We start from the raw sequence: 25,345 nt of genomic DNA, 5'->3' as shown, positions 1-25,345 counted from the left end.
CACCAGGGAGCTGTGCATGTGTGTGTGCGTGTGCATGTGCGTGTGTGTGTGTGTGTGTGTGTGGGGAGTGTTTGGTCCTGGAAACATGGCTGCCCACTCAGCAGAAGAAAAATCTTTCTGAGGAAGTTAAAGCTGCTTGGTGTGTGACGCCGAAACGCAGTCGGTTTTCAGGTTAGCTTGGTAAAAATCAGAACATTAGAGATTCCCACAGTGAGGTTTGTTCAAAGCTTCAGTAAAGAGCGAAACAAACTCCGCCTCTTTAGTGGTTTCTTTTGATTTCACGTTTTCTGGTCTCACTGTCTGGATCGTCAGATGAGTTTTGATACAGAAAGTGCAATTGTAAGATTATTTCAATTATAAAGGACATAACTCAATCAAAACTAAACTGGGCCTCTGTGAAGGGGGGGGGCAGTTTCGGGGGCAACAGTAATTGCCCCCCTAAACTTGGTTGCGCCACATTTGGTGGCATTTAGCAAAAACCAAGTAACGAGTCGTTTACATCAGCTCTTTCAACCACAGAGGAGGATTTTTAAGAGAATCAACATCCTGTTTGAGGTGACACCACAGCGTCTTAACTGGGCAAGACTTTAACTAGACCACCCCAAAAACCTAATTTTTTGCCTTTCAGACATTCTGGTCTGCTCAACTGATAAGTGGACATTTTCCCTCTGGACTTTCCCATACAGAGAGAAATGCATGTTGGGCAAGGAGATGTTGGAAGTAAACAAATTAGAGTTCTGTACTCCATCCATGTGATGATGAGACTAAAGTGTGTGAATGTCAAAGGTCTTCACTTCAAGAAAACGTATTAGAAATTGTCTCAGTTATTTGCTTAAAGGAGTTAATTTATGTAACCAGTTCAGCCTGGAATTAGATTTTTAATTCCTTAAACTAAGCATAAGCAATGTAGATATTTGAGAACTGTGAGTATTTATTTAAAACAGACCATCCAGAAGTCCAAACCGATCATCCCTTGAAATCTTCCAGTGGCCACAAGATGGCGCCAATTGCACAACTTAAAACGTTCAAATTTATATCATAAAGTCTACATATCTTGGTGATCATTTTTGCTAAGGTGAGACATGCACATTAACTAGAACCTGTTAAAAAAACCAAACCCAAAAAAACAGGAATGTGTTTTACTTATTCAGCTTAAACCTGCATGTCACTGCTTCTGGTATGCAAATCAAGGCTCTCCTCAAGAGGCCTCTGTTCCACTCCCGGGGTCACCGCAGAGCGCCAAGCTGCGGAAACACCAGCGGTTGTCAGGGAAGCTTCTCGAGGCAACAGCCCTGTGATAGACCTTAAGATGAAGGAGGAAGAGGAGGAGGGACGAGGGAAACAGAATCTCATTAGATGGCCCTCCGATGAAGAAGGAACATTGTGTGGAGGTCTTGAATCCAACAGGACGCAAACACTGGAGGTCAGATGTGGAAAATATGCCATGTGACGGGTGCCAATGTTCAAAAGATGCCTTCACACTCCACAACTCCCTTTTATATTTATGCGCTCAGCCGGTTATAGGGGAGCCCGGCGGCTCCGTTCAGCAGCTGCATGCGAACAGCAGGATACAGCTGCAGCTGTCGGAACAAGTTTAATCACCAGTGTCCATGTATGAGCAGAGGGAAGCAGGCTGCAGGTGGAGTCTTTCTGTCCATGGAGTCGCTGTGTACTGCACACACCCAAAGCAAACCCACTCCGTGAAAAACAACATTTTTGGGTCCAGCTCATAAGAAGAACCGATATCAGCTGTCCCATCTGTAACCACTTGTAAAATACTCTTGTCCGAGTTTAGCTCTCAAGCTTTTTCTCCCTGATTGACGTCTTGAGACGAGTTGCAATATAATTTCCAGATACTGTTCTTTTGGGAAGTTCACGATCTCTCCCAACAGCAAAACAACAAGTCAACACGGTTCTGCCAACCCCTGTACTTTGTTTCATGGGACCACAGGAGACGTTTTCAAAAATTTATGTCTTTGAGTGAAAAAGATTTATTGCTTCCTCTGAGCTGCAGGTGAGTGTTTAACCTCAAGTACCTTCTTGTCTCCTTCATGACGTACAGTAGGATAGAGTTGGGTTCTCAGATGCAGAACTGTGGACACAATGCCTCCGTGTCTCCTGGTGGAGAAAGAGCTGAACCAAACGGGGAAGCTATTGATCAATCTGTCTACATTTCTAACGCCACTCTGTGGTTCTGAAGTATGGGTCATAAGATTCTGGTCGCAAGGAGTCAAAGTTAGCCGCCTTTGTAGGGTGTACATCACGGTGTACCCCGCCTCTTGTCTGTTGACCCCTGGAGACGGGCACCAACACCCCTCCTAACCTCACTAGGGATAAGGGTGTGAAGCAATGGATGGCTGGGTGGAAGGAAGGAATGAATAGGAATATCGAATCACATCCCAGTTTCCTACTGCGGACTTGTTTTCTTGGGGGCATATTGCTCACATCAAAAACCGTGACTGGATCAAATCATTGCTTTCTGAAAACATCAGCAAGGCACCTGCTTTCTTCAGCAATAGCTCTTCGCTGCGCTGTTGAGCTCAGCGTAGCGACCCTGTTGTTCACTGAGGAAGTGCATCAGATTTAACTCGTACAGTAGATTTGATTTTCATAGCCTTCTCATTGGAAATGGGTTCTGGTTCCTGTTTGACTTTTGAATTCTGTGATCGGCTGGTTGCACCAACCATACGTCACCACTGTGTCGCTTCCTTGATCCGACTCTCCTCAATACATGTCAGGACTCCCTTACGTGGCATAATACAAGGCCACGAGTGTTAAACTCCGGGCCCTGAGGGCTTTTAGACGTGCATCTGCTGTAATACACCTGAATCAAATAATCAGGCCATTAGCAGGACTCTGGAGAACCTGCACATATAGAGAAGAAGAGGTGTGAAGCCATTTGAGTCAGGAATGTTGGACAAGTAGCAAATCTGAAAATACAAGACTGGAGCTGTCTTTTACTTCCTCGTTGACTAGTCTCTTGCCAAAAGGAGAGAGCAAAGAGAAGTATTAATCCCATCTTGAGGGGTTTTGTGAAACGGATAAGTGGACTGTGACGCCCCCTTGGTCATGCCACACTGGGCTGACAACCCGATCTTCCTCATGTAATGCATGTTTTCCTCTATGCTTCTGTTAACAGTTTTTTATTGGATCAGCGGAAGAGTCCCTTTTCCTATAAAGTGGGTTCAGTTTGAAAGTCTCCTCTCTTTTTAAGAGTCTATCCAAACTCAGAGAGAGCTGCTGTGACAGCAGTTAATTGGCCCGGCGGAGTCGAGGAGGGGAAACTGGAGGACAGCAACCAGGGAGGTGTCGCCAAAAAGGTGGAGGGGAAACTCAAGTAGACCGGTGAAGCGAATCGCCCGTAATCCCACGTGTAAATGTGACAAAAAGAGTAAAGTGGGCTGCGGGGCAACGAGGAGAGCGCTCTGCTGCGCTCTGGAGACCATCCCGTCTGAAACAAGGATATTCCCTGCCTCAGGACACACCCTTTGCCTCTCGCTCTCTCTCTCTCTCTCTCTCTCTCTCTCTCTCTCTCTCTGTCTCTCTCTCTCTCTCTCTGTCTCTCTCTCTGTCCCTCTCATTGTTTCCCACACTGACTCTGCCCCTTCCAGGGTTCACAAACCAAACAGCCTTGCAGCCGCTCGCACGAGAAGTCTGCAGAGAGAGAAAGAGAGAGAGAGAGAGGAGCAATTCCGCCGCAGAGATGCAACTTTTATTAGCTGCGCGCTCTGGATGATGAACATTTCTTCCTGAAGAATTGGCTTCTTTTGTTATTTCTGCCCGGTGGAACAAGCCCGGAAAACAGACGGCGGAGATGAAGAGAGAGTGTCATCTAATTGGGATGAGAGTTCAAGTCAAGTGAGCAGGCAGATTGGACCCTTAAATCCTCTTAGCGCAGGTGACGACAGGAAAAGGAGAGTGTTCCAATGAACTATGTGGATTTGTGCGCTGACATCTAGACAGGAGGGGCTGGCGAGGTGAGCGCAAATGCGGTCTGGTGCGGCTCGGTGAGGCGCAGTAGCTGGGATAGGGGGGGAGGAGGGAGGGGATACACGGCGGGTTCCAGTTCTCTCGACGCGATGAAGTTGCCTTATGGGAGTTTGAGGGTTTGAGTCTGAGGAAGAGGAGACCTGCGCAGGAGGAGGAGGAGGAGGAGGAGGAGAGAGACAGAGAGAGAGGGAGAGAGAGAGGAGTGCCACCACCAGCGCCGGAGCGCACAGCGTACTGTTCCAGTTCTCTCCAGTTCCCTGGACACCGGGATGGAGAGCACCAGAGCGCACGGGAGAACTCCGATGGATCCTGGATGCGGAGGCGTAAAGCTCCGGAGGGCGCGCCTCCACCTGCTACGGGCCGTGATTCTTCTCGCCGTCCTGACGCTACAGCCGCGGGTAAGCAAATGATTAAGTGCTATTTCTGGCTGCGTGCCCTCAAAGCCCCGAGGCTGACCTGCCTATGCAGTTCGGTGCGTGTTTTTTTTTTTTTTTTTTTTTTTTTTTTTTTAGAGAACACCTGAGTGGAAATAGCCACCCGTATAAAGTCCACGCGCCAGCTCGGCTTTGTGCTGCCCTGTTTCTGCTCCCACGGCGATGCGCCCACCTGTTGTCTTAGCCCGCTGCTGTGCCTGCTATCAGCAGAGGCCGATTGTATATAAGACTAATAGATCAGAAATAATAATAAAAACACAAATCGTTCATCTATCAGGATACAAAAAATGTGTTTGTTATTTTTCCAGGGTTTTTCTTCGCGTTTATCACTGTTTTACCAGAGAGTATGTATAACGAGGCTTAAAGAAAGAATAATAATAATAATAATTTGATGGTTTATATTCCAAATAAACCGCTTCTTCTTTCTGAAGTGATTTGATGAATCCTTTCTGAGTAACGGAGCGGCGATAACACTTTAATTACACCCACCACACCCCCTCCGGTTTGCGCCTCACCGCTTCATAAAGGAGCTCTTCACTTCCACTGGGTGTTTCTCTGCACACAAATCGGACAAATCACGGATCCCGACCCTCCTCCTGTGTGCGCACACGCACACAGCTGCACGTGCGCGATAGTGACGGTGCAGGAAGATAACAAATTGTTCTCCACCGCAAACCTGCAAAGACTTGACCCGTAAGCTGACAGGTCGGGTGAGGTAATGATTGTTCGGAGGCAAGTAAGACCTCTGGAGGAGTTGGAGAGACCCGCAGCTCAGGTGGGACAGTCTGTTAGCAGCGTGCTCTTTCAAGTGATCAACATAAACAATGTTTGCGGTTTGCCACAAGCCGTGGGAGACACAGGAAACAAGTTGGCGAGAGCAAAAGTTAAGCTTTTATGCCACAGCAGCCTCACAGTGAAGCAAGGTGGTGGCAGCGTCATGCTGAGGGGGTTTCTTCTTCTTAGCAGGGATGTGGAAGCTGGTCAGCGTTGACAGCAACTAACAATCATTTTAGTTATTGGTTATTCAGCTGATTATCCTGATGATGAATCGATTGATTTGATTTCAAATTCTGCAGATTTGTCATGTTGCTACACAAGCCTTTTTTTTAAACGCAATATTAGGAATATATTAAAATATCCAAATAAACAAATAATTCAATTCCTTTTTTGAACAAGAAAATGCAATGACATTTCCTTTAGTGTTTACTTGAGCATCTGCAGCTACAAAATACTTTAAATGGTGTAAAAGTCTTGACTTAACATCAACACAGCGTCGGGATGATCTGTTGATTTTTACATTTTTCATTAATTGATTAATATTTGCATAGCAAAAGGTGCATAACGGGAGATTTTCTTTTTAAAAATTTGAACCAGGTGAAGAGAAAACTATCCTACTCAAAGAGTTTTAGGCATAACATGTTGCAAGCAAGAAAATTATTATTTTTTTCTCCTCTAGATTCAAACTGTTTATATTTTGTACAGTTTTTGGCTCAATTGCTGCTCTCAAGACGTTGTTCTTTCAGCAAATGGTGAGCGACTCATTGATGACTAAACTGGTTGTCGATTATCCCAGTAATCGATTCGCTGCGACTCGTCCGATGAATCGCTTCAGTCGTAGATCAAAAGCGTATTTGTTCTCGTCTTGTTCTTAACATTCTTTAAGGAGTCGAGTAGCATAAAACAACCGAGTTTTATGCTACTTTTTTTTGCCCTGTGAGAAAAGGGAATAAAAATGATTATCCTTGCACCTTTTGCGCCGCGCTGCTGACACGACGGCTGTGATGTGTGACAGGACCCACCAGGCAGAGAGGTGCTCCTCGGTGTGTGTGTATGTGTGAGCACATTTTTTTTCCTTTGCTCCGAGCGCTGAGCTCACAAACAGCGTCTGTGCTCCTGTGTGTGTGTGTGTGTGTGTGTGTGCGTGTGTGTGTGTGTGTGTGTGAGAGAGAGAGAGTGTGTGTGGAGCACAGGGCCACAGGCCAATCAACTCCGGGGCGTGTGAATGTTGAACATGGGGCAGCTCTGCACCTCTGCAGCCCCCTTCACAGCTGAGCAACAACACACTTCTTCTTCTTCTTCTGCTTCTTCTTCTGCTTCTGACCGCACTGCAGAGTCAGGACCCTCTGCAGCTCTTATGATAAACGCAGGGGAGAGAAGGGAAGAATCGGAACCTGCGATTCTTCAGACAACGCAGACCCTCCAGTCTTATCTGCTCTGCGATATGTTTCTTAATAGATCAAATACAAATCAGCACACTGTGCCAGAAAATGGCTGGAGAGGAGATCAAAGCGCCGCTCGTTGCACATCTTTGAAGTTCATTTGTAGTAAATTTGCTCAAACAGGAGAGAAACGAATGAGAAACAAGTTCTTTCATTCTGTTCTCACATAATATAATTATTGGACGCTTCTTCTCCTTTTGAATTTAAGTGTGGGGGGTGGGGAGGGGGAACGATTCTTTGCAGAAAACAAGAAAAAATGATTTTCAGTTTCGGGATTAAGTCAACGAAAGAAAAGCAGCAAATCTCCAGATTTCGCAGGCCGCCTTCTAGTCTGTGTGCCTCCTTTTTCTGAGGATCGATGGCAGATAAATTACACCTCAGGAACCTTTAGATAAACATTCAACTAGACGTTTGTTACGCATAGACTGAAGACAGAAACAAAGGCACCTTCTGAAAACATTGGCATTTTATTAACGAGCAGATTTCACGGCAAAAATCCCAACGTGCTTCACTAAGAGCAGTTAAACCAACATTTACTGAAAACAGGTTTAAAACATGACAAGTTATCTACAAACGTGAAGCTTTTTCCTCTTCTTCAGCTCTGCTGTAAGCCAACAGCAGGTCCTGATCACACAGTCGTTGTATGTGAAGCTCTATAAAAGAAATAATCAAAAATCAGGACGTGGCAGAGGACTTTAAAGCTGCTTCGAAGTGCAAACCAGCGAAACTGTAACATGTGAAAACTTGGAGAACTTCGTCGGAGGCTTTTCCGGAGCGTCCTGAGGAACCTGCGGGCGATCCGGGGAGGTCTTGTTAAGACAAGCGAACAACGAGCTATCCAGGAATCCAAGCACGAATGTACCTCTCCAGCCTCAAGATGGACACAAAGTGATTTAAGTTTCTGATGCTCTCGGCGACTCTGGGGCAGATGCAGAAATCCGCAGCTCAGGTGGAAGGATCTGCTGACTGAGTTGCACATATTTCACTGATTTGACGTCCACAAAACCATTTGATTGGTGGATTATTTGAGGGAGATCGACGCTGAGCTTCTCGCCCCGTTGGCTAAATGCAGTGAAAACCGACTCCCTGAGCAAGTAAACACGGTGGAGGCGTCATCATGCTGTGGGGATTGGCAGTGAAGGCAGTTGAGCTGATCAGCGTTAACAGGAGGACGGATGTATCTAAACGCTGAGTCCTCACACCTGGTTCATCTGCCAGAAACACAACAACTCTAAACCCGCAGCCAGAGAGCCGATCAAAGCACATAGACGTCTCTGAATGGCCTAGTCAAAGTCCAGACCGAGATACACCCGTGGAAAGAGTTGGTGTTCGAATACGCTCTTCGTCTGATCTGACTGAACTTGAGCGATCTGGCAAAGAAGAACTTCACAAACACAAAATCTTACTAAGTCTTCTGGTCTATTTGTTTTACCGGAAACTTACACTTAAAACAAGACAAAACTAACTGAAGAGCTTCCCTTCAGCAAACACAGAAGCTTATTTTAAGTCAACAATTCCTTAATATTGATGAGAAAGTTCTATTTTATAAATTGCATAATCTGCTGGTGGAACTAGAACTCTTCCATCAATATTATTGACTAGACCAGCTCCTACATCTTGCTGACAAGTTACTCATGACTTAGTTCCTTTTATATTTATATCTTACTTCAGGTTTACTGGTATATTTACACTGGAAACTGGAGCAAAAACACTTTGTGCAGTTCAGTTCTTTTACACGTTTCTCCTCTACAACCTGCCTGCTTTTTAAGGTCTCCTCTTCCTTTAACGGCCAGTTCCATTACTGAGCCGTAAATGTCCGTCTTTTCAATGGCGGGGGACCTTTCCGTGCGACTCCAAGTGCAAGGGGTCTCCTGCCGAGCGGGCTGGATGAGGTGGGGGGGCCGACTCAGACCCCTCTGTCTCGCTGTCTCGGCCCCGACTGAGCGCTGAAACGCTGGTATGCAGGGAATGGCTCCGGCAGCGAGCGGAGGAGAGGAAGAAAGGAGGATGTGGAGTGATGAGCGCCACTGTATCTCCACAAGCCTTTTGATGTAGCCAAGTCCACCCACCCTCCTCCACTTCTCTCCTCAGGCCCCGGCCCCCCACCCAGGGACCCGGGTGCAGCGGGGGGACATTCGTTCTTTAACAATGGGCCGATTTTGGCTCGGCTTGGGACCGCGTCGCATACGATCGGGTTTGCAGCGGTTCACAGCTCTGACTATCAGAGCTGCGTAGCCGCGATGTCTGTGGATCAGCAAGGGCTTTACTGGCAAACTCAGATTATGGCGAGTTTATTTTTGCAAAAAGAAAAGAAAAAAAAAACCCAAAAAAACTCGGCACACACTTTCCCTCTTCTTGCACGCACACATACCTGACCCTTCTGCTCCGGGAATCTCAGGGGGTCTTATTAACTCCAGCATATGTGTAACGAGTGTGTGCGTGTGTGTGTGTGCGTGTGTGTGTGTGAGTCTTCTGCTCGTCCACAAACAAGGAGCCAGCCCTGAGAATGAAACGAGGCGATGGACACAAAGCAGAGCGGCCGATTGTCGCCGCCGGGAGAGAAATGACAGGAACATCACAGCTTCACATTGAGAAAGAAGTGAGGAGGAGGAGGAGGAGAATCCAGTGTTCCCCCTGGAGATGAGGACATGAGGGAAGAATAAGAAGGGAGTGGCGGCCGCACATAGCAAAGAAAAAGAAGGGGACGAGGCAAACAAAAGGAAGTGGGGAGATAAACAGTTGGAGGATTATATGACAGGAGTGTTTGGTGTGTCTGTTCATAATTTAGATGGAAAAGTTTGTTTTTTCCTCTCCAGAGGTCAGACAGAGTTGTGGGAATCAGAGTTATGTCTCTCTCTCCCTCTCTCTCTCCTTTCTTCTTTTTTTTCTTTTTCTTGCTTCACTTCTCTCCCTCTTTCTGGCTGGAAGAGAGAGCATCCAGCGATGAATTTGTACATGGCCTCCAAAAACCTTTCAGTTTACCAATGAGTTCCTGAAAAAGTGCACCGCACGATGCCTTCAGAGGAAAACCTGCTACCTAAACCCTCACCGCAAAAACAAACTTTTGGTCCAGCTTCCCGTGCAAATATCTTAGTGCACCCGAAGTAAGAGAAAAGTGACTCAGAAGTAACTTTCAGCAAGACTTTGGAGCTTGTTTTAAGTCAGTAATTCCTTAGTGTTTATGAAAAAGTACAATATTAAGGGGTTATTGACTGAAAAGCTCCTATGTGTTGCTGGAAAGTTAGTTTTGTCTTATTTCAAGAGGATTAAGACATTTAAACTAGACACAAATACTTTGTGTGTTTTCAGGTGCTTGTGTAAAACATCCAAAGCCCCTACTTGTCCAGGGAAACGGTCGCTTCTCATTACTCTGAACACATCACCCGCAGTTTGAGACATGGCAGTGGCAGCATGATGCTGTGGGGAAGACAAATAGATCCAAATCTGGGCGTGATGCCGGGAGAAAACCCTTTTGGGAGGCTGGAAAAGACCCAGAGACCCAGAGAGGATCCCCTTCCATCAGAGCAAGGATCCCAAACACGCAGCCTAGTCAAAGTCCAGACTGACATCTACTTGAAAATCTGTCAGGGATCCGTCTTCTCTGATTCCCTCGTTTAACCTGATGGAGGCTGAGAAGAATGGGGACAAATTTAAAACTCTAGACATACGAAACTGGACCTGCAGATAAAACCAGTCAGGATTTTTAAAAGCCAGTTGTCATTTTCCTTCCACTTCCCAGTGGATCCCAACGACACAAACCCGACTGAAAAAAAAAAAAAACCCTGAGAATTGTAGCTGCGTCGTCACAAAACGCGGAAAAGTCCAAGCGTCACGAAAACATCTGCAAGGCGGTGGACACGTTTGAAAGCAGCAGCATATTTGTGAGCATGACAACACAGAGGCTCCCTCTCTTCTCTAATGGTGCAAACCTTCTGCGGGATGCAAAAGCTCAGCGGGAGCTGAAGCACCAGCAGTTCTCATTGTGATTAGAGAGCATGCTGCTGCAGAGGTCCTCCGCGGGGGGTCCTGCTTTTGTTGAACAAATCAAACTAACCCAGAAAACGCCCGACTGTTTAGTCAGCCCACGTCAGATTCAGCTGGGAAGGAGCTTAAAGTTGATTCGGAGCTCTGAGGAACAACTTTCTTTCTGAGAGTTTCCATGTTTTCGGGTGGGGGGGAAGAGTGCCTCCTCATCGCTTTACTTTCTGCCCTCTCTCCCGGTCCAGGCTGCGCGCGCCTCCGGGATGTTCGAGCTCCAGATCCGTCACTTCCACAACCCGCACGGCCTCCTGCAGGCCGGAGACTGCTGCGACCTGCAGGCCGGCGGCGGCGGCGGCCAGCGCTGCTCTGCCCGGGATCAGTGCGACACCTTCTTCCACGCCTGCCTCAAGGAGTACCAGACCCGGGTGGTCTCCACGGGGACCTGCACCTTCGGATCCGGCACCACGGGCGTCCTGGGCGGAAACTCCCTGTCGCTCCGGCACCGAGGACACGAACCCGGAGGAGGAGAGGACGGGACTAATGGACACATCTCCATTCCCTTCAGATACGCCTGGCCAGTAAGTACTACTGGGATGGAGGATGGGGTGGGGGGATGTGCTTGTTACCAGTATGGTTACCAAGGGAACAGGCTAAGCTTCAAGTATAATACAATCCTCTCGAAGCAAGGCCAGATTGGAGTGATGATAACCCCTCGCTGTCAGAGTTCACATGATGTTGCTTTTCTTTTACTGGGAGCCATTACAGCAGCTTTCACCAGGCAGCGCCCCGATTTCAGCTAAATATCTCTCTATGAGAGACGCCTTCTCTCTTAGGAAACACAAAGCAAAAATCACATTTTAATATTACTGGGGAGAAAAGAGAGAGAAAAAAAATCTTAATTGAAACACAAACACTGGCTTTTATTTGGCCCTCTTTTCTTTTCCTCCTGACCTTGAACGTGCAGTGAGGAGTCCAAACACTTTGCTGTCGCTGCTTTGTGACAGGAATTTATCCACGCTCGAATTTATTTATTTATTGTTTTTGAAGTGAGTGTATTTGCCACGTCTAGATGAGCGCCTTCCACATCGGCTTTGATTCATTGTGGGAAACCCTCAGCTGTCATCTGCTGAGAGCCTCTTGGGGTGAAAATGGCCGCTGCTTTCTGGGGCTGCCTGATCATCAGGGCGTTTAAAACATAAAATCTAACTGAGTAAACCTCCCGATCTGGATGCCTGCATGCGGGAGAGTTAAAAATAGATGGCAATTAAAGAACTAAATTATCATCAGATGGTTTGATGAGCTCGGCTCAACAATCCCCCTCCCTTCTCTTCACAGTGGCACTTCAAGAAAGAAAGCAGGAATATTTTTGATGCCAAATCTTTGTTTGAATAGATAGCCAATAGATTTGATCTGCCATCAACCTAAAGAGGACTTGATCACAGTTGTTTGTCCTCCAACGCTGACGTGAGTCATTTCAGATTAAGCATGTGAGCCACCGAGTGAAGTTAGACTCATAATTATTAATACCTCTAGCAGACTTAGGTTTTTAAAAAAATAATCTTTTCATTTCACCTAAATGTATCACCTGCTTGGAGGTAATATTCATCAGTTTGAGTTGGTGACTAATCAGAGCCACAGAGGCTCCTGGTGCTAATTAGCTGTACTCACCAACTCAAAAATAATGAATATTTCAGCGTCCCAAGCTGCATTTTCTTCTCCAAATATTTTAAATTATAATAAGTAATAAAATATGTTCAGCAGAAAAAAAAATTCACAACTGGGTGAATCCTGAACATCGAAATCTGCTTAAGTGGTATGCTAGCATTAGCATGTTTACTCTGTTTTGATATGACTTGTTGATATTTAGTGGTAGCATATTTCGATGGGGTTCCAGTTGCTTAACACAAAGATGCATCTTTAGTTTGTGTGACTTAAATATTTCGGCTGTTCTCTGTGGAGCTTTTCCTGCTAAGACAATCTCTTTTAAAAACAATGAAAAAAACTTTGATTGTTTGGGAAAAACCCAGATTGATAAAAAAAATAATAATAATAATAATATTTTTTTTTTTCCTCAGGCTGTGCATGAGAAAGCTGCAGTTGTTAAAAAACAAAAAACAAACAAACAACTTTTCTTTTTTTGGTCTCACAAGTTGCACAGGGTGCCTGAAACATGAGACATGAAATCGACCAACAGCAAGTATCGATTTATGATGATTAGATACAGATTAGCAATATCGGTAATCCACAATAACTCTGTGAATTAAGTTTCATTTTTGGAGGTTATTCGTGGCACCGAGCGGGATGCCGACCACAGCATGTCGGAATGTCGGTTTGTTTGCGACTTCGCTCAGTCCTGTTTTCTTGCACATCAGTTTCCTCGGTTTCTCTCTCTTTCTCTCTCTCTTCCATCCATCCAAATGTTTTCACTTTTGCTCTTTCGAGAGCTTTTGAACTTCCTGCTCCTGGCTGCGAGACTCGACATCCTTGAATGAAAGAGTAATTTATTTACAAAACAGAACGACAGAGTGGCCAAAAGGTTTATTGATTATTGAGCTCGGCTCTTTCATTCCCTTCTCCAGCCGGGTTTTTTCTTTTTATCCCCCCCCTCCATGTTTTCATTATTAACATATAAAAAAACCCCAACAAACACAGCTTGGGCGAATTAAAGACACAGAAGCTGCTTCCGTTTCAGACTCCATTAGCAGCTAATGCTCGTTTAAAGCTCGAGAGAATCCCTCTAAAATGACTTGGCAGATCCATAATTTTCTCCGGGACTTTACAGATTTTATTTTAGCCTTTACAGATTTTATTTTAGTTTTTGGCTAAAAAGACGACAACGACGACGTCTTTGGGGCCTCCTCCTCCTCCTCCTCCTCCTCCTCCTCCTCCTCACCATCATCTCTTCTCCTTGTAATTGTTTCTTAGTTTGCTCCCTACATGGTGGGTTCGGTTTTATCTTGACGCATTCCAGAGTTTGAGCTCTAATCATAGCATGTTGTGAAAACGTCTGTGATGCGATGTGGGGAAACGTGTTTCCTTCGCTCCTCCAGCGTCTCGGAGTCTCCGTACTAAAAACTGTTTGATTGACCTGATGAGTATAAAGCTCCCTGTCCCTTTAACACACCTGCACACACGAATGCTGCGCAGGACTGGCTTAGGTTTCCTCCCTGTGATCGGTATCGGCCCGTTTACCTGTGAGACTCGCTGTCCCAGAGCCAATTATCTTCCCTTATCTGTGTACCGTTTACATCTGGGTGTGCTGGATGCGCGCCACGTGAGCGCCGAGCTTCATCCTCCTCCTCTTCATCCTCCTCCTCTTCCTCCTCCTCCTCCTCGTCGCGCTCTCCGGGGAGGTGTGTGATTGGCAGGCGCGAGTGTGAGAAAGTTTCTCCGTGAGAAAGCCTACCTGGATCGGTTTCAGGGCCGCGCCGTGGGGCGGGCCGGATCGGGGCGCTCTGTGGCAGCCTCAGCTGAAAGGATGGCTTTATCCGGCCATCTATGAGGCGGAGTGGAGGGTGGGGGGCGATCCTCCTGCCCCAGGTGAGGGGATCAACAGGTGAGCCGAGTCATTATGAGGTAAGGTGAGCTCTCTCTGTCCTCCCTCCTCTAATCTCTCCAGGGAAATATGTGCATTTGCTTATGAATGTGGGCGCGATTGTAATTCGTTCTTATTTGTTGACGCCATCAAGGCCAGGTGTCATCCCCTTTAAGCTGCTCTCAGTCCACGTTGGGATTTTTTCCCCCTCTAAATCTAAATTCTACACTTTAATTTTATTACTCTTTTTTTTTTTTGCCTGGCTTTGGATGTAAAAAATAAAAATAAAATAAAAAATCTAGTTTTCTTTTTTCTGTCGCCTCCTGGATAATCTGTGATCCTGAGGAGCGCAACTTGTTCTCGACCCCCAGAGGAACAGACTATCAGCAGTCTGTTTTTTTTTCCCCCAGCTGAGATTAGACAAGTTCAAAGACTTCATAACATAAATCATTTCTTGAAGCTCTGTCTCTGTAGGTATTAGCTCTGCTTTAAACAATGAGAGGAACAAAGCAAGCTAACATGAAAGCGCTTAATTAGCTTCTGTCGAGCAGAAACAAATAAACGTGAGTGGAAAGAGGCAGGCTGGCTTGTTTTTACCTTTATGAGGGATACGCTTTATTTATCTCACTGTCTGCTGCGGGAATATTTAGGGTTTAGAGATATGAAACAGCCTGACTATCTTGCTTTCCTGTAGGATTTTAAAGTGCTTTTGATATTTATTTTGACCCTTATACTAGTTAAAGTCACTGAAGAATAAAGGAATCTCCCTTAGATAGTTCAGTGAAATTATTAAGGTCAATTGCACATACTTTGAAGTAAAAAGTATTTGCATCTTGTCAGATTTCTTAAGTTTTTTTTTGTCACGAAGGTTTCAGATAATCCAAAAGTCTTAAATAGAAGACAAAGATAACCCAAGAAGAGACAAAAATACATTTTCTTTTATAAAAATTATGGTTTTATTGATCAAGAGGAAACGCCCTTTTAAGGTCGTTTCTCACCTCAAGTTCAGCCCAGACTTTGGCTAGGCCACTCCAATAGAGGGAAACCTGCTGGGCTGCTTTCTATCATTGTCCTGCTGCAAATACGGAGCTTGAGGAGAGTTTCTGTCAGGACTGAGTTTACAAGTCAGAAATGGCTTTAGAAATGTAAAGACTTGAATTTGTTTAGATCAGAGAACGACGTGTTGGTTTCTAGATGTTCTCACATGAGCCACACGAACATCCTTTCCTGTCAGTATTTATTTTTTCTCCACAAAATTCGGTGAAACCGAACTGAAACACGCTAGATGTCAAATTATCAACGAGTCATATCAAAGCAGGGAGGAAAAGGATACCACTTGTTAGGTATGACAATAACAGGGAGAAAATGTGAGTTTATTGAATAGTAGCTGTGAGTGTCGGACACGGATACAAGTGATAAATATATATAAATGTAGTAGCTTCATTGAGTCAACAAAAATAATTTACATAAATATTACTCCTCTCGAGTTAATAAAAGCTTAACGTAGTTCTTCGGTGTCAACAGCCATTTATTGTGGACACGTTTTACAAAGTCCCCAAAAATGCCGTCAGAACTAAAACAAAGGTAACACAAACCCAAATTAATTCACAATAAATGGCGTAATTACATAAATAAAAGATACAAATAAACAAACCGTACCTCATTAGCCGCATTGACTCCAGAGGAATAAACTTAGTTCAAGCGATCAGCTTCTTCAGCTTGAAGCCCATGTGGCTCTAAGTGCACCAGCCAATGTTTTCCCGGGCAACACATGGTCCGCGGAACAAAATAAAAGGTCCCCCCCACACTTGAATGTACACTAAACTGCACCTAATGCGTGTAAATACAAATCCACTGGAAACCATTACACATTCAAACTTAATGTTTTATATTAAATAAAATTTTACTATTGCTACTTAAATCAAATAACAAAAAACAACAAACCAGATGCAGTTGCCTTGACAGCAGCTACAATAAACGATGGTAGAGCAGTGCAAGCTGTGAAGGAGGAAATGGCTATTAAATACTGATCATTTGTAGATGACGTATAGAGCTCGATTATTAATCCTTCAGGTCTTCTTAATGCCTTTCAAACCCGCTCTTTGGACTCTGGCTGCTTCTCCTTTATTCATTTTTAAATAATGGTGTTTGTGAGGATGCAAAGCAAACATTGCAGCAAAGAACCAAATCCAACCCCGAGGAAATATCTGCTGGTTGTAATACGTAAAAATAACTCGAATCGGACGATTTTGCTCTTTGTTGAGAAAATGGACCGTGTGCTGTACGTGCAGTCTCCCTCTTTTTACAGCGACATGCAAACTGCTCCCGTCATGCAAATGCGTCGCAGTAAACCACCCGGGCTCCTCGCCGAGTCACGGCGTTTGTTCCTGGGTCTGTTTTAAATGGAAGCGTGAGAGAACAGAAAGCTTCCCCGAGTGTTTGAACCTCATCGTTCAACCTCATAAAATGATCGATGGCGTTCAACTTTATGTCGTAAGGAAAAGGAATCCAGGCTTGTAACGGCGATCGTGTTTACATTTCTACGTTTTTCTTACGTATCTTAAACGTAAAAGAAAAATAAAAGTAATTAAAAGCTTTTGCATCAGATAATCTAGTTTGCATCTTTGATAGTGATCTGAAACGCCTGGTGTTTGAGAAATATGATTCACTGTCAGAAACTGTTATGCAGCATAATCAATTTTTTGTGATAATTATAAGTGACATATAAGTCACTTATATAAGTGACACACACACACATATGTGTGTGTGTGTGTGTGTGTGTGTGTGTGTGTGTGCTGAAAACATGGGAAGAAGGTCAAGCATTAAAAGCAGGGACCGTCCCCTCAGTCATGGAGCTTTTAACAGGAAGTAATTACATTTAAGTGCTCACATACGGCCCAAAAATATTCATCTGTGACAGCACCCTTATGGATATTACAGTAATTAAAGTTATTATTGCAACGCATTCGCAGACAGCAGAGAGCTCGAAGCTTTCTTCTTTGAGGAACAATTTGGCTTTACGTACTGTAGCTCTTATGGCTAAATGTTTGTAGGCTGTTTTAAGCCTCAACTACACAATTTTTCTTCTCAGTTTAAAAACATCTGCATCAAGGCAACATATTGTGCAAAAAAAAAAATAGAAAAGAGTCTAGATACCTGTTGTACCCCCCGAAATAGAACAGATGAACATTTCTTCTCATTATTAACATTTTCTGCACAGACGTGGTGACAGTGTTTGAGCAAAATGATGAAAATGAGAAAGAAATGTCTAAACTTTGTCCAGTTTGTTCGACATCGACTGTAAAAGATTTCCTCTTGGGAAAGCGTCGCTTCTTAGCCTTCGCCTCTGTCAACCTCAGGACGTCCAGACTGCAGATGAGTTGGAAATGAAATAAAAAATTTTTTAAAAAGCACTTTAAGTTCTTTTTTATGGTTCAGAGGAAAGAAAAACAGAAACTGTGAAGATACGACTGATTGGTAAATACTGAGAGAATACCACAGTTTATGGTTTGTATCTGATTTATTTCTCCGTTGAATCTGGACTGCATCTGTCGCTAAGAACTGAAAACGCTTATGAAACCTTTCACTATATTTGTGAACACCAAACATTGAACTTTTACCTCCAATAAAAATATTGCTAACATCTCGTCCCACTTCATTCTCATCAACTTCATGTTGTAAGCCTAATGCCGTCCGCCCCTGTTTGTCGCAACGCCTGTAGCCAACTTTACGCTTTCCTCTTCAGGCCAAACTGAGTTCGGTCTGAACTTTGTTCCTTTATTCTGGCAACGGTCCGAAATGCTCAACCTCCAGAGGCAGATTTTTCATCCAGAGAGCTGGATGGGTTGTTCTGAGGAGCATTTGTCCGAATCTGTACGTACGAACGTCCCACCTGGTGTCTTTTTTTTTTCTTCTTCTTCTTTTGGCTTCTGAATGTAAAATTGCTGCAAACCAAACAAAATTCCCAAACACCACCATGTACGCTGCAGGGGGAGGGCTTCCTCTGCAGCTCGGCTCCGTGTGTGCTGGTGGAACCTGGTGTTGGTAACAGGCCGTCGCCTCCTGTAGAGGTCAGGGGTGAGAAATGTACTGGAGGGAATTCAGGATTCAAAAGGTTTTCTTTATTGCCTACCAACTGGCCAGCTGGACGTTTCTACAAATGACCATCTGGCCATTATATAATTTGGTCATGAAAGTAAACAAGAAAAAAAAGCCTTTGAATGGAGTGTAGCAACAGAATATAATGAGCTGTAGCGTTTTTCATACCCAGATTGGACTGCAGGTGTATCTGCTGGACATTTTGATCTCGTTGCGGTCGCATGAAACAAGCCAAACCCTTGGTGCCGTTCAGGACGTGTGCGGGACAAGACTTTCACTGGACAGAATAAAACGTAAACGTGAGAAATTTCAAAAACGAAAGCACCCGGCAGTCGTAGTTTCCTAATTATGCTTGGAGTGATAAAGCAAATGCACTTTGGTGTCCGGGTTTTGAACAGAGGGCGGTCTCATTCGTTCCCATAGCATGTGATGGAGACACACAGCCATTGTTGCAACCTGCACATTCCTGCTGTGTGGGAGCCGAGCAGAGAGAAACCGCTGAAGAGAAACGAACGTAGACGAGCATAGTCGGAGCTTTCTTTCCCCTCTGGAGTTTCTCTTTCACTCTTCCTCTGTGTGTCACTTGTGTTTTCCTCTCTTTTGTCCCCCCCTCTAATTGACTCTCCGATGCAGCCTTGCATACCTGCATGTATGCTGATACCGCTGTCTGAACATACACATCTGCAGACACACTTTTCTCCTCACAATCCTTTTAATTTGCCTCCCGCAGACACACCCAAGTGCACCAAATGCATCCGGATCCACACACACACACACGCACACACCCACACACACATACACACACACAAAAAGGTTCATTTCCAGCAGGATGTGAAGTGGGTGTTTTTTAGAGATAGGGTAAACGTCTCTGGGGAGGCGCGCATTAATGATTTCATTTGTGTGCAAATTGGATTGAGAGTCTTTATTAAAAGCAAAAAGAGAGAGAATAGAGAGGAGTTTGATTTACACGATCATTGTGAGATTAGCGAGTGTCTCCGTTTGTGTGCAGCTCGCAGGTGTACAAATGGACTCAAAGCTATAATTACAAACAATGGTTTCCTTTCAGGGCCCGTCCTTCTGACGTCTTTCACCCCGTCACGTCTCTCCTTCCCTTTCTTTGCCCCCACACGCAGGTTTAAACCGGTGTTTTTGTTTTGCGTGGCGCTGCCCTCCTGAGATCTTCAGCCGGATCGGGTCCCAGTGGACCTGCCTTCTTTCTCCCCCCTCCCCTGTGGTCTCCTTTGTTGCCAAAGCTCAACAGGACCGACCGCAAACATTTTGAGCACGAAATGTTTGACAATGACTCACTGCTGATTGTAACCCTGCAGCCTCGGGCTCGGGTCTGATGGACTCGTGTTCTTGCAGCGGGGAACGTTTCGGATGACCCTCAGCTTTTAATGATCCAATTTCAGCTGCTTTTTATGACAGTGTATAAAAAAACCCATGTAAGGCCTTGACTGCTGCCTGGTGTTCCAGGAAGAGGCGTACGTTTGGACGCGGATCTCATGTTACCATGGGAGCAGGATGTGAGCTCCAGGGTCAGAGGTGGTGGTTCGGTCTCCAGGTCTGACCCTGAGGCCCAACTTTCAACTGTGTAACGCTCATGAAAATGATTTTTTTTTCATATTTGTTAAAACTGTCACCATGTCGTGACTGCATAACTGTCAACCATGCTCATGTATGCGCCTCTCACACCTTCCCCCCCTTTCTCTCTGCGATTCTCGTCAGCAGAGGCGGCCATGATTGCTAAGGCTAGTTAGCATGGCCTCCAAGGACAGTGGATAAACAGCTTTTCTGTATCTGTAAGCTGTTTCTCTGCTGTTAGCACGTTTAGCAGTACGTACACGAGAATGATTGACAGCGCTAAGACCTTCCTCCTGGCTTTGATTGGTTGTTTTTGGATGGTTCATTTCTTCAAAAGGTAATAGCAGCTCAGGGAGGAGCTTGATCTTTTAATAGATCATCTGTCTGATATTATAAAGTCACAACCTAGTGACAGTGTTTAACAAAAATATACTTAAAAAAACAGATTAAAAAAAGTTATATATTGCAGCTTGTTTGTTTGCTTTGTTCACTTTGGGATGACGGTCCACCATCTGTTTCCACGTTGCAGCAATCCGCCTGTTGAGCAGAAGCGAACCTGGAGGTCGTTCTCTTAACTTTGTGTAATTTACCAGCACATCCCTCATCATGATGCTGCCACTACTATTCTCGACAGCCACATCTTAGCTCCTCTAAATCATTTTGGCTAACTGCCTCAGCGTTTGTCCTTTGGTTGTCCAGGAGACGTTTGCCTTGTCTACATGTCAAGGTTCTGGTTTCTGAGCAGACGGAGTTTCTCCATCCATGCTGATGCTGTGAGGAGGTTGCAGCATCTTGTTGCTTGAGTCTTGAAGTCCCCTTGTTGTTCCTAAGCAGGCTGATCAATAGATATGGGCAGACTGATTGATCCAAAATATTGCTAATATTGACACCATGTTGGCATCAGTATTGAATCGACATTATGTGGTAAAATCAACACTTAAGTTTCAGATTCCTGCTTTAAATTTAGTTTTATTTTTGTATTGCAGTTTCTCGGCTCTACCTAAAAAAGATAATTTGCTTAGATGTGCAAATTATATTTTTTTGCACTTTGTTTATTTGGGAAAACTGCACACAAATCATGTTCACATAACTATCAACTTTGCGCAAGTTCTGTCCTTGTTTTGAACAAAAATTATTCAAAGATAAAAAAAACACAATAACAAGTAAATGTCAGAAGTTTCAAGATGCATCAAGCCAAAATAAAACGTTTCGGTATTGGGATTGGCGTCGACGATACGGGCCCTGTACGAATCGATAAAATATAAAGTATCGGACATTTCCACTGATCAATATCCTTTCATCTTGTGGTTATGGTTAGGGTCTGATTGTTGAAACTCTGGTGTTTTACTTTATTCTAAGAGAATTTTAGGAGTTTTACGGATCTCTGCCCTGTCAGGAAACTTTCTTGTGTCCAAGTTTCAGCCAGCTGACCCAAACTGTGCTTGGACTGTAGAAAACTGAAAGGAATATTTGAGAAAAAAAATAAAACAAGGAGGATGTGAGGACACAAACACAAACACCTGAGGCTCATAGCCAAATTATTTACGCACCTGAGGAACAATGGATCTTAGATTTTGAGACCTAAATTAAATAAATGTTGGTGATGACTTATATCTTATTCCACACAGTTAAATAAATACTGAGTTTACTTTGTCTTTAATTTCCACTAAAACATTTCCGGCAGCATTTCAAAAATAAGAAAAAAAGTCTAAATGAAATCAGAATTTGCTCTGTTAATAGCTAAAAAAAAATCAAAATTATTAAAATATACTTATTAAAATGCCTTAAAGACAACATGGGCATAATTTTAAACATTATCCTCCTGTAGTTGCAGATTAATGACATAATAGATGAAGAACGCGGAAAGCAAAATGTAACATCAACACTCCTTATTCATCAAACCGACTGCATGAAAACCAACCGGACTTGCAAAGTGCGAGAGCTTACACACATACTGACGCAATTTCACCAACGGTGTGAGGATGCGCACACACGTTGTTGTCCTCCGACTATTTTCTAGATAATTACGGTGATGCCACTCAGCAGACTCTTACACTCTTACATCGGCTGGAAAAGGGTGATTTCCTGTGGAAGCGAGGGAGGTTGGCGTTGGCCTGGGTTACGATGGAGGATGCGAGGGAGGAGGCCGAGCTGGGAATAATGTGTGAAAGTTGTCGCAAGCGGCGGAACGGAGGGGAAACGGTGAGCCAAGAGGAAGTGAGGGAAGAGACGGAGCAGAGGAGGAGGAGGCCTGCCGATGATCTCACAGAAAAGGGCACAGGTGCTTTGGGTGGAAGTGCGCGTGTCATGGCGGCTTACTCACTCTGCTGAGAGAATCATAATCAGCAGGAGGCGGAGGAGGAGCAGGAGCCGATGGGCGGACAGGATAAGGATGAGACAGCCTGACATCGCACGACATGTCAAGAGGCCTCTGTTGTTCCGCGGCGTTTGAAGTGGCCGCGGCCAATTAACCTCGCAGGAATGTGACTTTCAGACGGAGAGGGAGGCGGCTAAATGAGACAAAGAGAAGTCCGAGTGGATTTCCTCTTTAAAGCGCAAAGTTTCTGGTTTTTACTGCGAACAGAAATCATGCACCTACATGTTTGTTTTCATGTGCGTCGGGTGAAGTTCAGATTTGGTTGTTTTTGTCTGTAGCCAAACATTCAAAGATCCAACATATAACCAGATTCTTCACTAAGTTGTCTGTAATGTAAAGAGACAGTACTGAACTTTTTAATGGCTGAAATAATCCTGTTATTTAGAGTTAAATGTTGTCATAAACAAGCAGAGAAATAGATCTGTCACAATCTAGCGGATTTTTTGTCCCAGAAATTATTGCGATGGAAGAAAATATTGTTGCTTTGTGACCGTTTTCAAGTAATGTTTTGATGATGGCACAATAGTGCAAGTTTATCTGCAGGTAAACTTTAATTTAGTAAAAAATACTTTGTAAAAAGCACAAAAAACAAGACAGGAACAAACCAGACTTACAACCAAAACCATTAAAAAATAGAGTATGGTGTCTCTGTAAACAAAACTGCCTTTCCAATTAGTGAAATGAAATTAGTGACCTCATTTTAATTTATCATTTGATTGATTGATTTTTTTTGTGTGTGTCAGGCTTAACTATTACAACAGAAATGTTTAGATGTAGGGCTGAAGTTGAGCATCAAGATTGTAGAAAAATATGTTGGTATAACTTTATACTAAAATCTTCTTAATACAAGAGACTTAAAGCTATCCGATGCTGATCCCTGTTATTAAACATAATCTATTCTGTCAACAGCCAGTTTCTTGAGATCTGGAGACTCCAGAGGTCAGCAGGATTTGACCTCCTGCTCACCGATCAAATCCAGTCAAGCAGTAATTGGCTGACTATGATCTACAGTGTGTTAAATGTAATCAAATTAAGTCTGTCAGATCTAATATATTTACGTTTGTTGCTCATGACAACTTCATAAACTTGTGTATACTCACATTTATGCGGATAAACTTAATTTGATTACTTGTTGCAAATGAACTCTGTCGTAGAAATGTGGCTCACCGGTTTTCTTCTTTCAGTGTGGATACTTTTAGAAAGTTATCTTAAAGTTGTAACAGATTTACTGCGAAAAAAAAAAGAGAGAGAGAGAGAAAACAACTTAAAACGAAGATTTTCAGCGTTTGTTCACGTTTTCCGATAAGGATGAACGCATATAAACACTGTCTGGGTTTATAGGGTTTATATGCCTGTTTCAATTGTTGTACCTCCTGTTTTTGGACATCGGTGCTCCAGCTATGAGCTACATTAATGTAATTTTAGAGACGTGTTACATTAAATCATCCCTGAAGCGTGTTATTACCTCATGAGAGACTGAGCATGAAGTACTTTGTGTGAAAGCTCAAACTACACCAAGGAGAACTGACAGTGGACGTTAGTCCAAAATAAGCAGCTTTTGTCTGGCCCGGTGCATGCTGGGAAAACAGCAAACTTCACATAGAAACAGCGACGTTCATGGCTTTAGATGTGTGATTGTAAATTGTTTGTAATCTTTCTGTAGCTCTTCTAACAGATAGTTCTACTGCTTTACCGTCAGCCCATCTGTTTGTTTTTTCTTTTAACTTGAGACCAAAATGAATTTTATTGGTGCTTAAGATGTTGGTTTCTGTAAAGGCGGATCTGCTTTTGTGCTCATTTTATCAAAACGGGAATCCAGACTTTATGAGCTTTGACTGAGGAAAACATCTGAACAAGAGACGCATTTGTACCGAAAACACTGAATAACTGAGAGACTTTTGATGAGAAATGACATAAAACAGTGACAAAGCAGGAGCTGGCTGTTGAACTCACACGTCTGTGGTGCAGCGAATGCATCACGGCGGAATAAAAATCATAATAATGTTGACAAATTACTGTAGAGAGAGAAAAAAAATAATCCATGACAAAGTTGAGTGCAGAACTGAAAACAGAAACACTCAAAAAGAAAGAAAAACATTGATATAGTTTTAAAAACCAATATAGAAAATATGGAAACACACATTAAAACTTATTTTTAAAAACGAGATATAAATGTGAGCTTGTGGTACTCTGTAAATATGCAAAGCTTACAAAATAAAAATATTATCAGACTCAAAAATGACTGTGGGAGGAATAATCTTTTGAGTTTGCACAAAAATCCAATCGATGCTTTCAAGTTCAGAGAAACAAATTTTCTTCATGGAATGACCCTCTTAAAGGAGACAGACTCTCTATTTTTCATTATGCGACTCAGGCTGAGCCCAGGAATGCCTTCTTTCCTTCACTGAGTTCGTATTTTTGACTCATAGCAGGAAAACGTTCTGCGTTCCTCTGCAGCGAACAGTCAGAGCTTTCGGTTCCCCGCCGGCGGGTCGAGAGATTTTAGGAAAAGCAGCCAGATGACTGACTTTCCTCCAGCGCTGTTGGGCAGATGGAAAGTGAATGATGGCAAACAAGGGCAGATAAAGTCTGCTGCTAATTATACCCACAATGGAAGAAAAACAGAGGGGACGTCAGGAGTGTGAGAACAGAGACGTCTAATTACAGAGACGGGGCCATGGGAGCGGGGCGGGGTGGATGGCTGCACACTGGGGGTCTAATTCCTCGTCTCGAGTTCAGTGTGTGTGTGTGTGTGTGCGTGTGTGTGTGTGGGTGCGTGTTTCACCTGAGGACAGTGAGACGGACAACCCTGGTTAATATCCGTAGAAGGTTTTAAAATTCCCATTTGAGCCACCGTGATGTCTCCCGCTCCTTTGCGCTCTGATTGTGTTTCTTCATTGTTTTGGTCACAGAATCCTTTCAGCAGCACAACAGTCACATTTGACAGGATCCCACTTAGACTGCAGGGAATCAGACGACATTTCACTCCTCTGTGCTCTTCTCACTAGAAACCAGTCTGACTGACGTTTTCTCATTCTTGCCGAAAACAAACCAGAAAGCGTTTCCGCGGTGGCGCTTTAATCAAACACACTTTACAGTGTGTAGCAGCAAACCCGCCGCAGGAATA

The 25,345-nt window shown here is 44.0% G+C and overlaps 1 protein-coding gene across 1 annotated transcript in view; it reads left to right on the top strand.

Moving 5' to 3' along the window:
* The first annotated feature begins 3,607 nt into the window (after positions 1-3,607).
* The window catches only part of LOC122832969 (protein jagged-1b), a 55,960-nt gene continuing 34,222 nt past the window's right edge, over positions 3,608-25,345 (top strand). Inside the window, exons 1-2 of the mRNA XM_044120237.1 lie at positions 3,608-4,388; positions 10,870-11,202. Coding sequence (XP_043976172.1) covers positions 4,260-4,388; positions 10,870-11,202 — 462 coding nt within the window. The 5' untranslated portion in view covers positions 3,608-4,259. The remainder of the gene's footprint in view (positions 4,389-10,869; positions 11,203-25,345) is intronic.

Source organism: Gambusia affinis, linkage group LG06 (assembly GCF_019740435.1).
Source record: "Gambusia affinis linkage group LG06, SWU_Gaff_1.0, whole genome shotgun sequence".
Classification (NCBI taxonomy): Eukaryota; Metazoa; Chordata; class Actinopteri; order Cyprinodontiformes; family Poeciliidae; genus Gambusia; species Gambusia affinis.
Note: the sequence above shows the minus strand (reverse complement) of the source record. Positions and strands in the feature narration are given on the sequence as shown.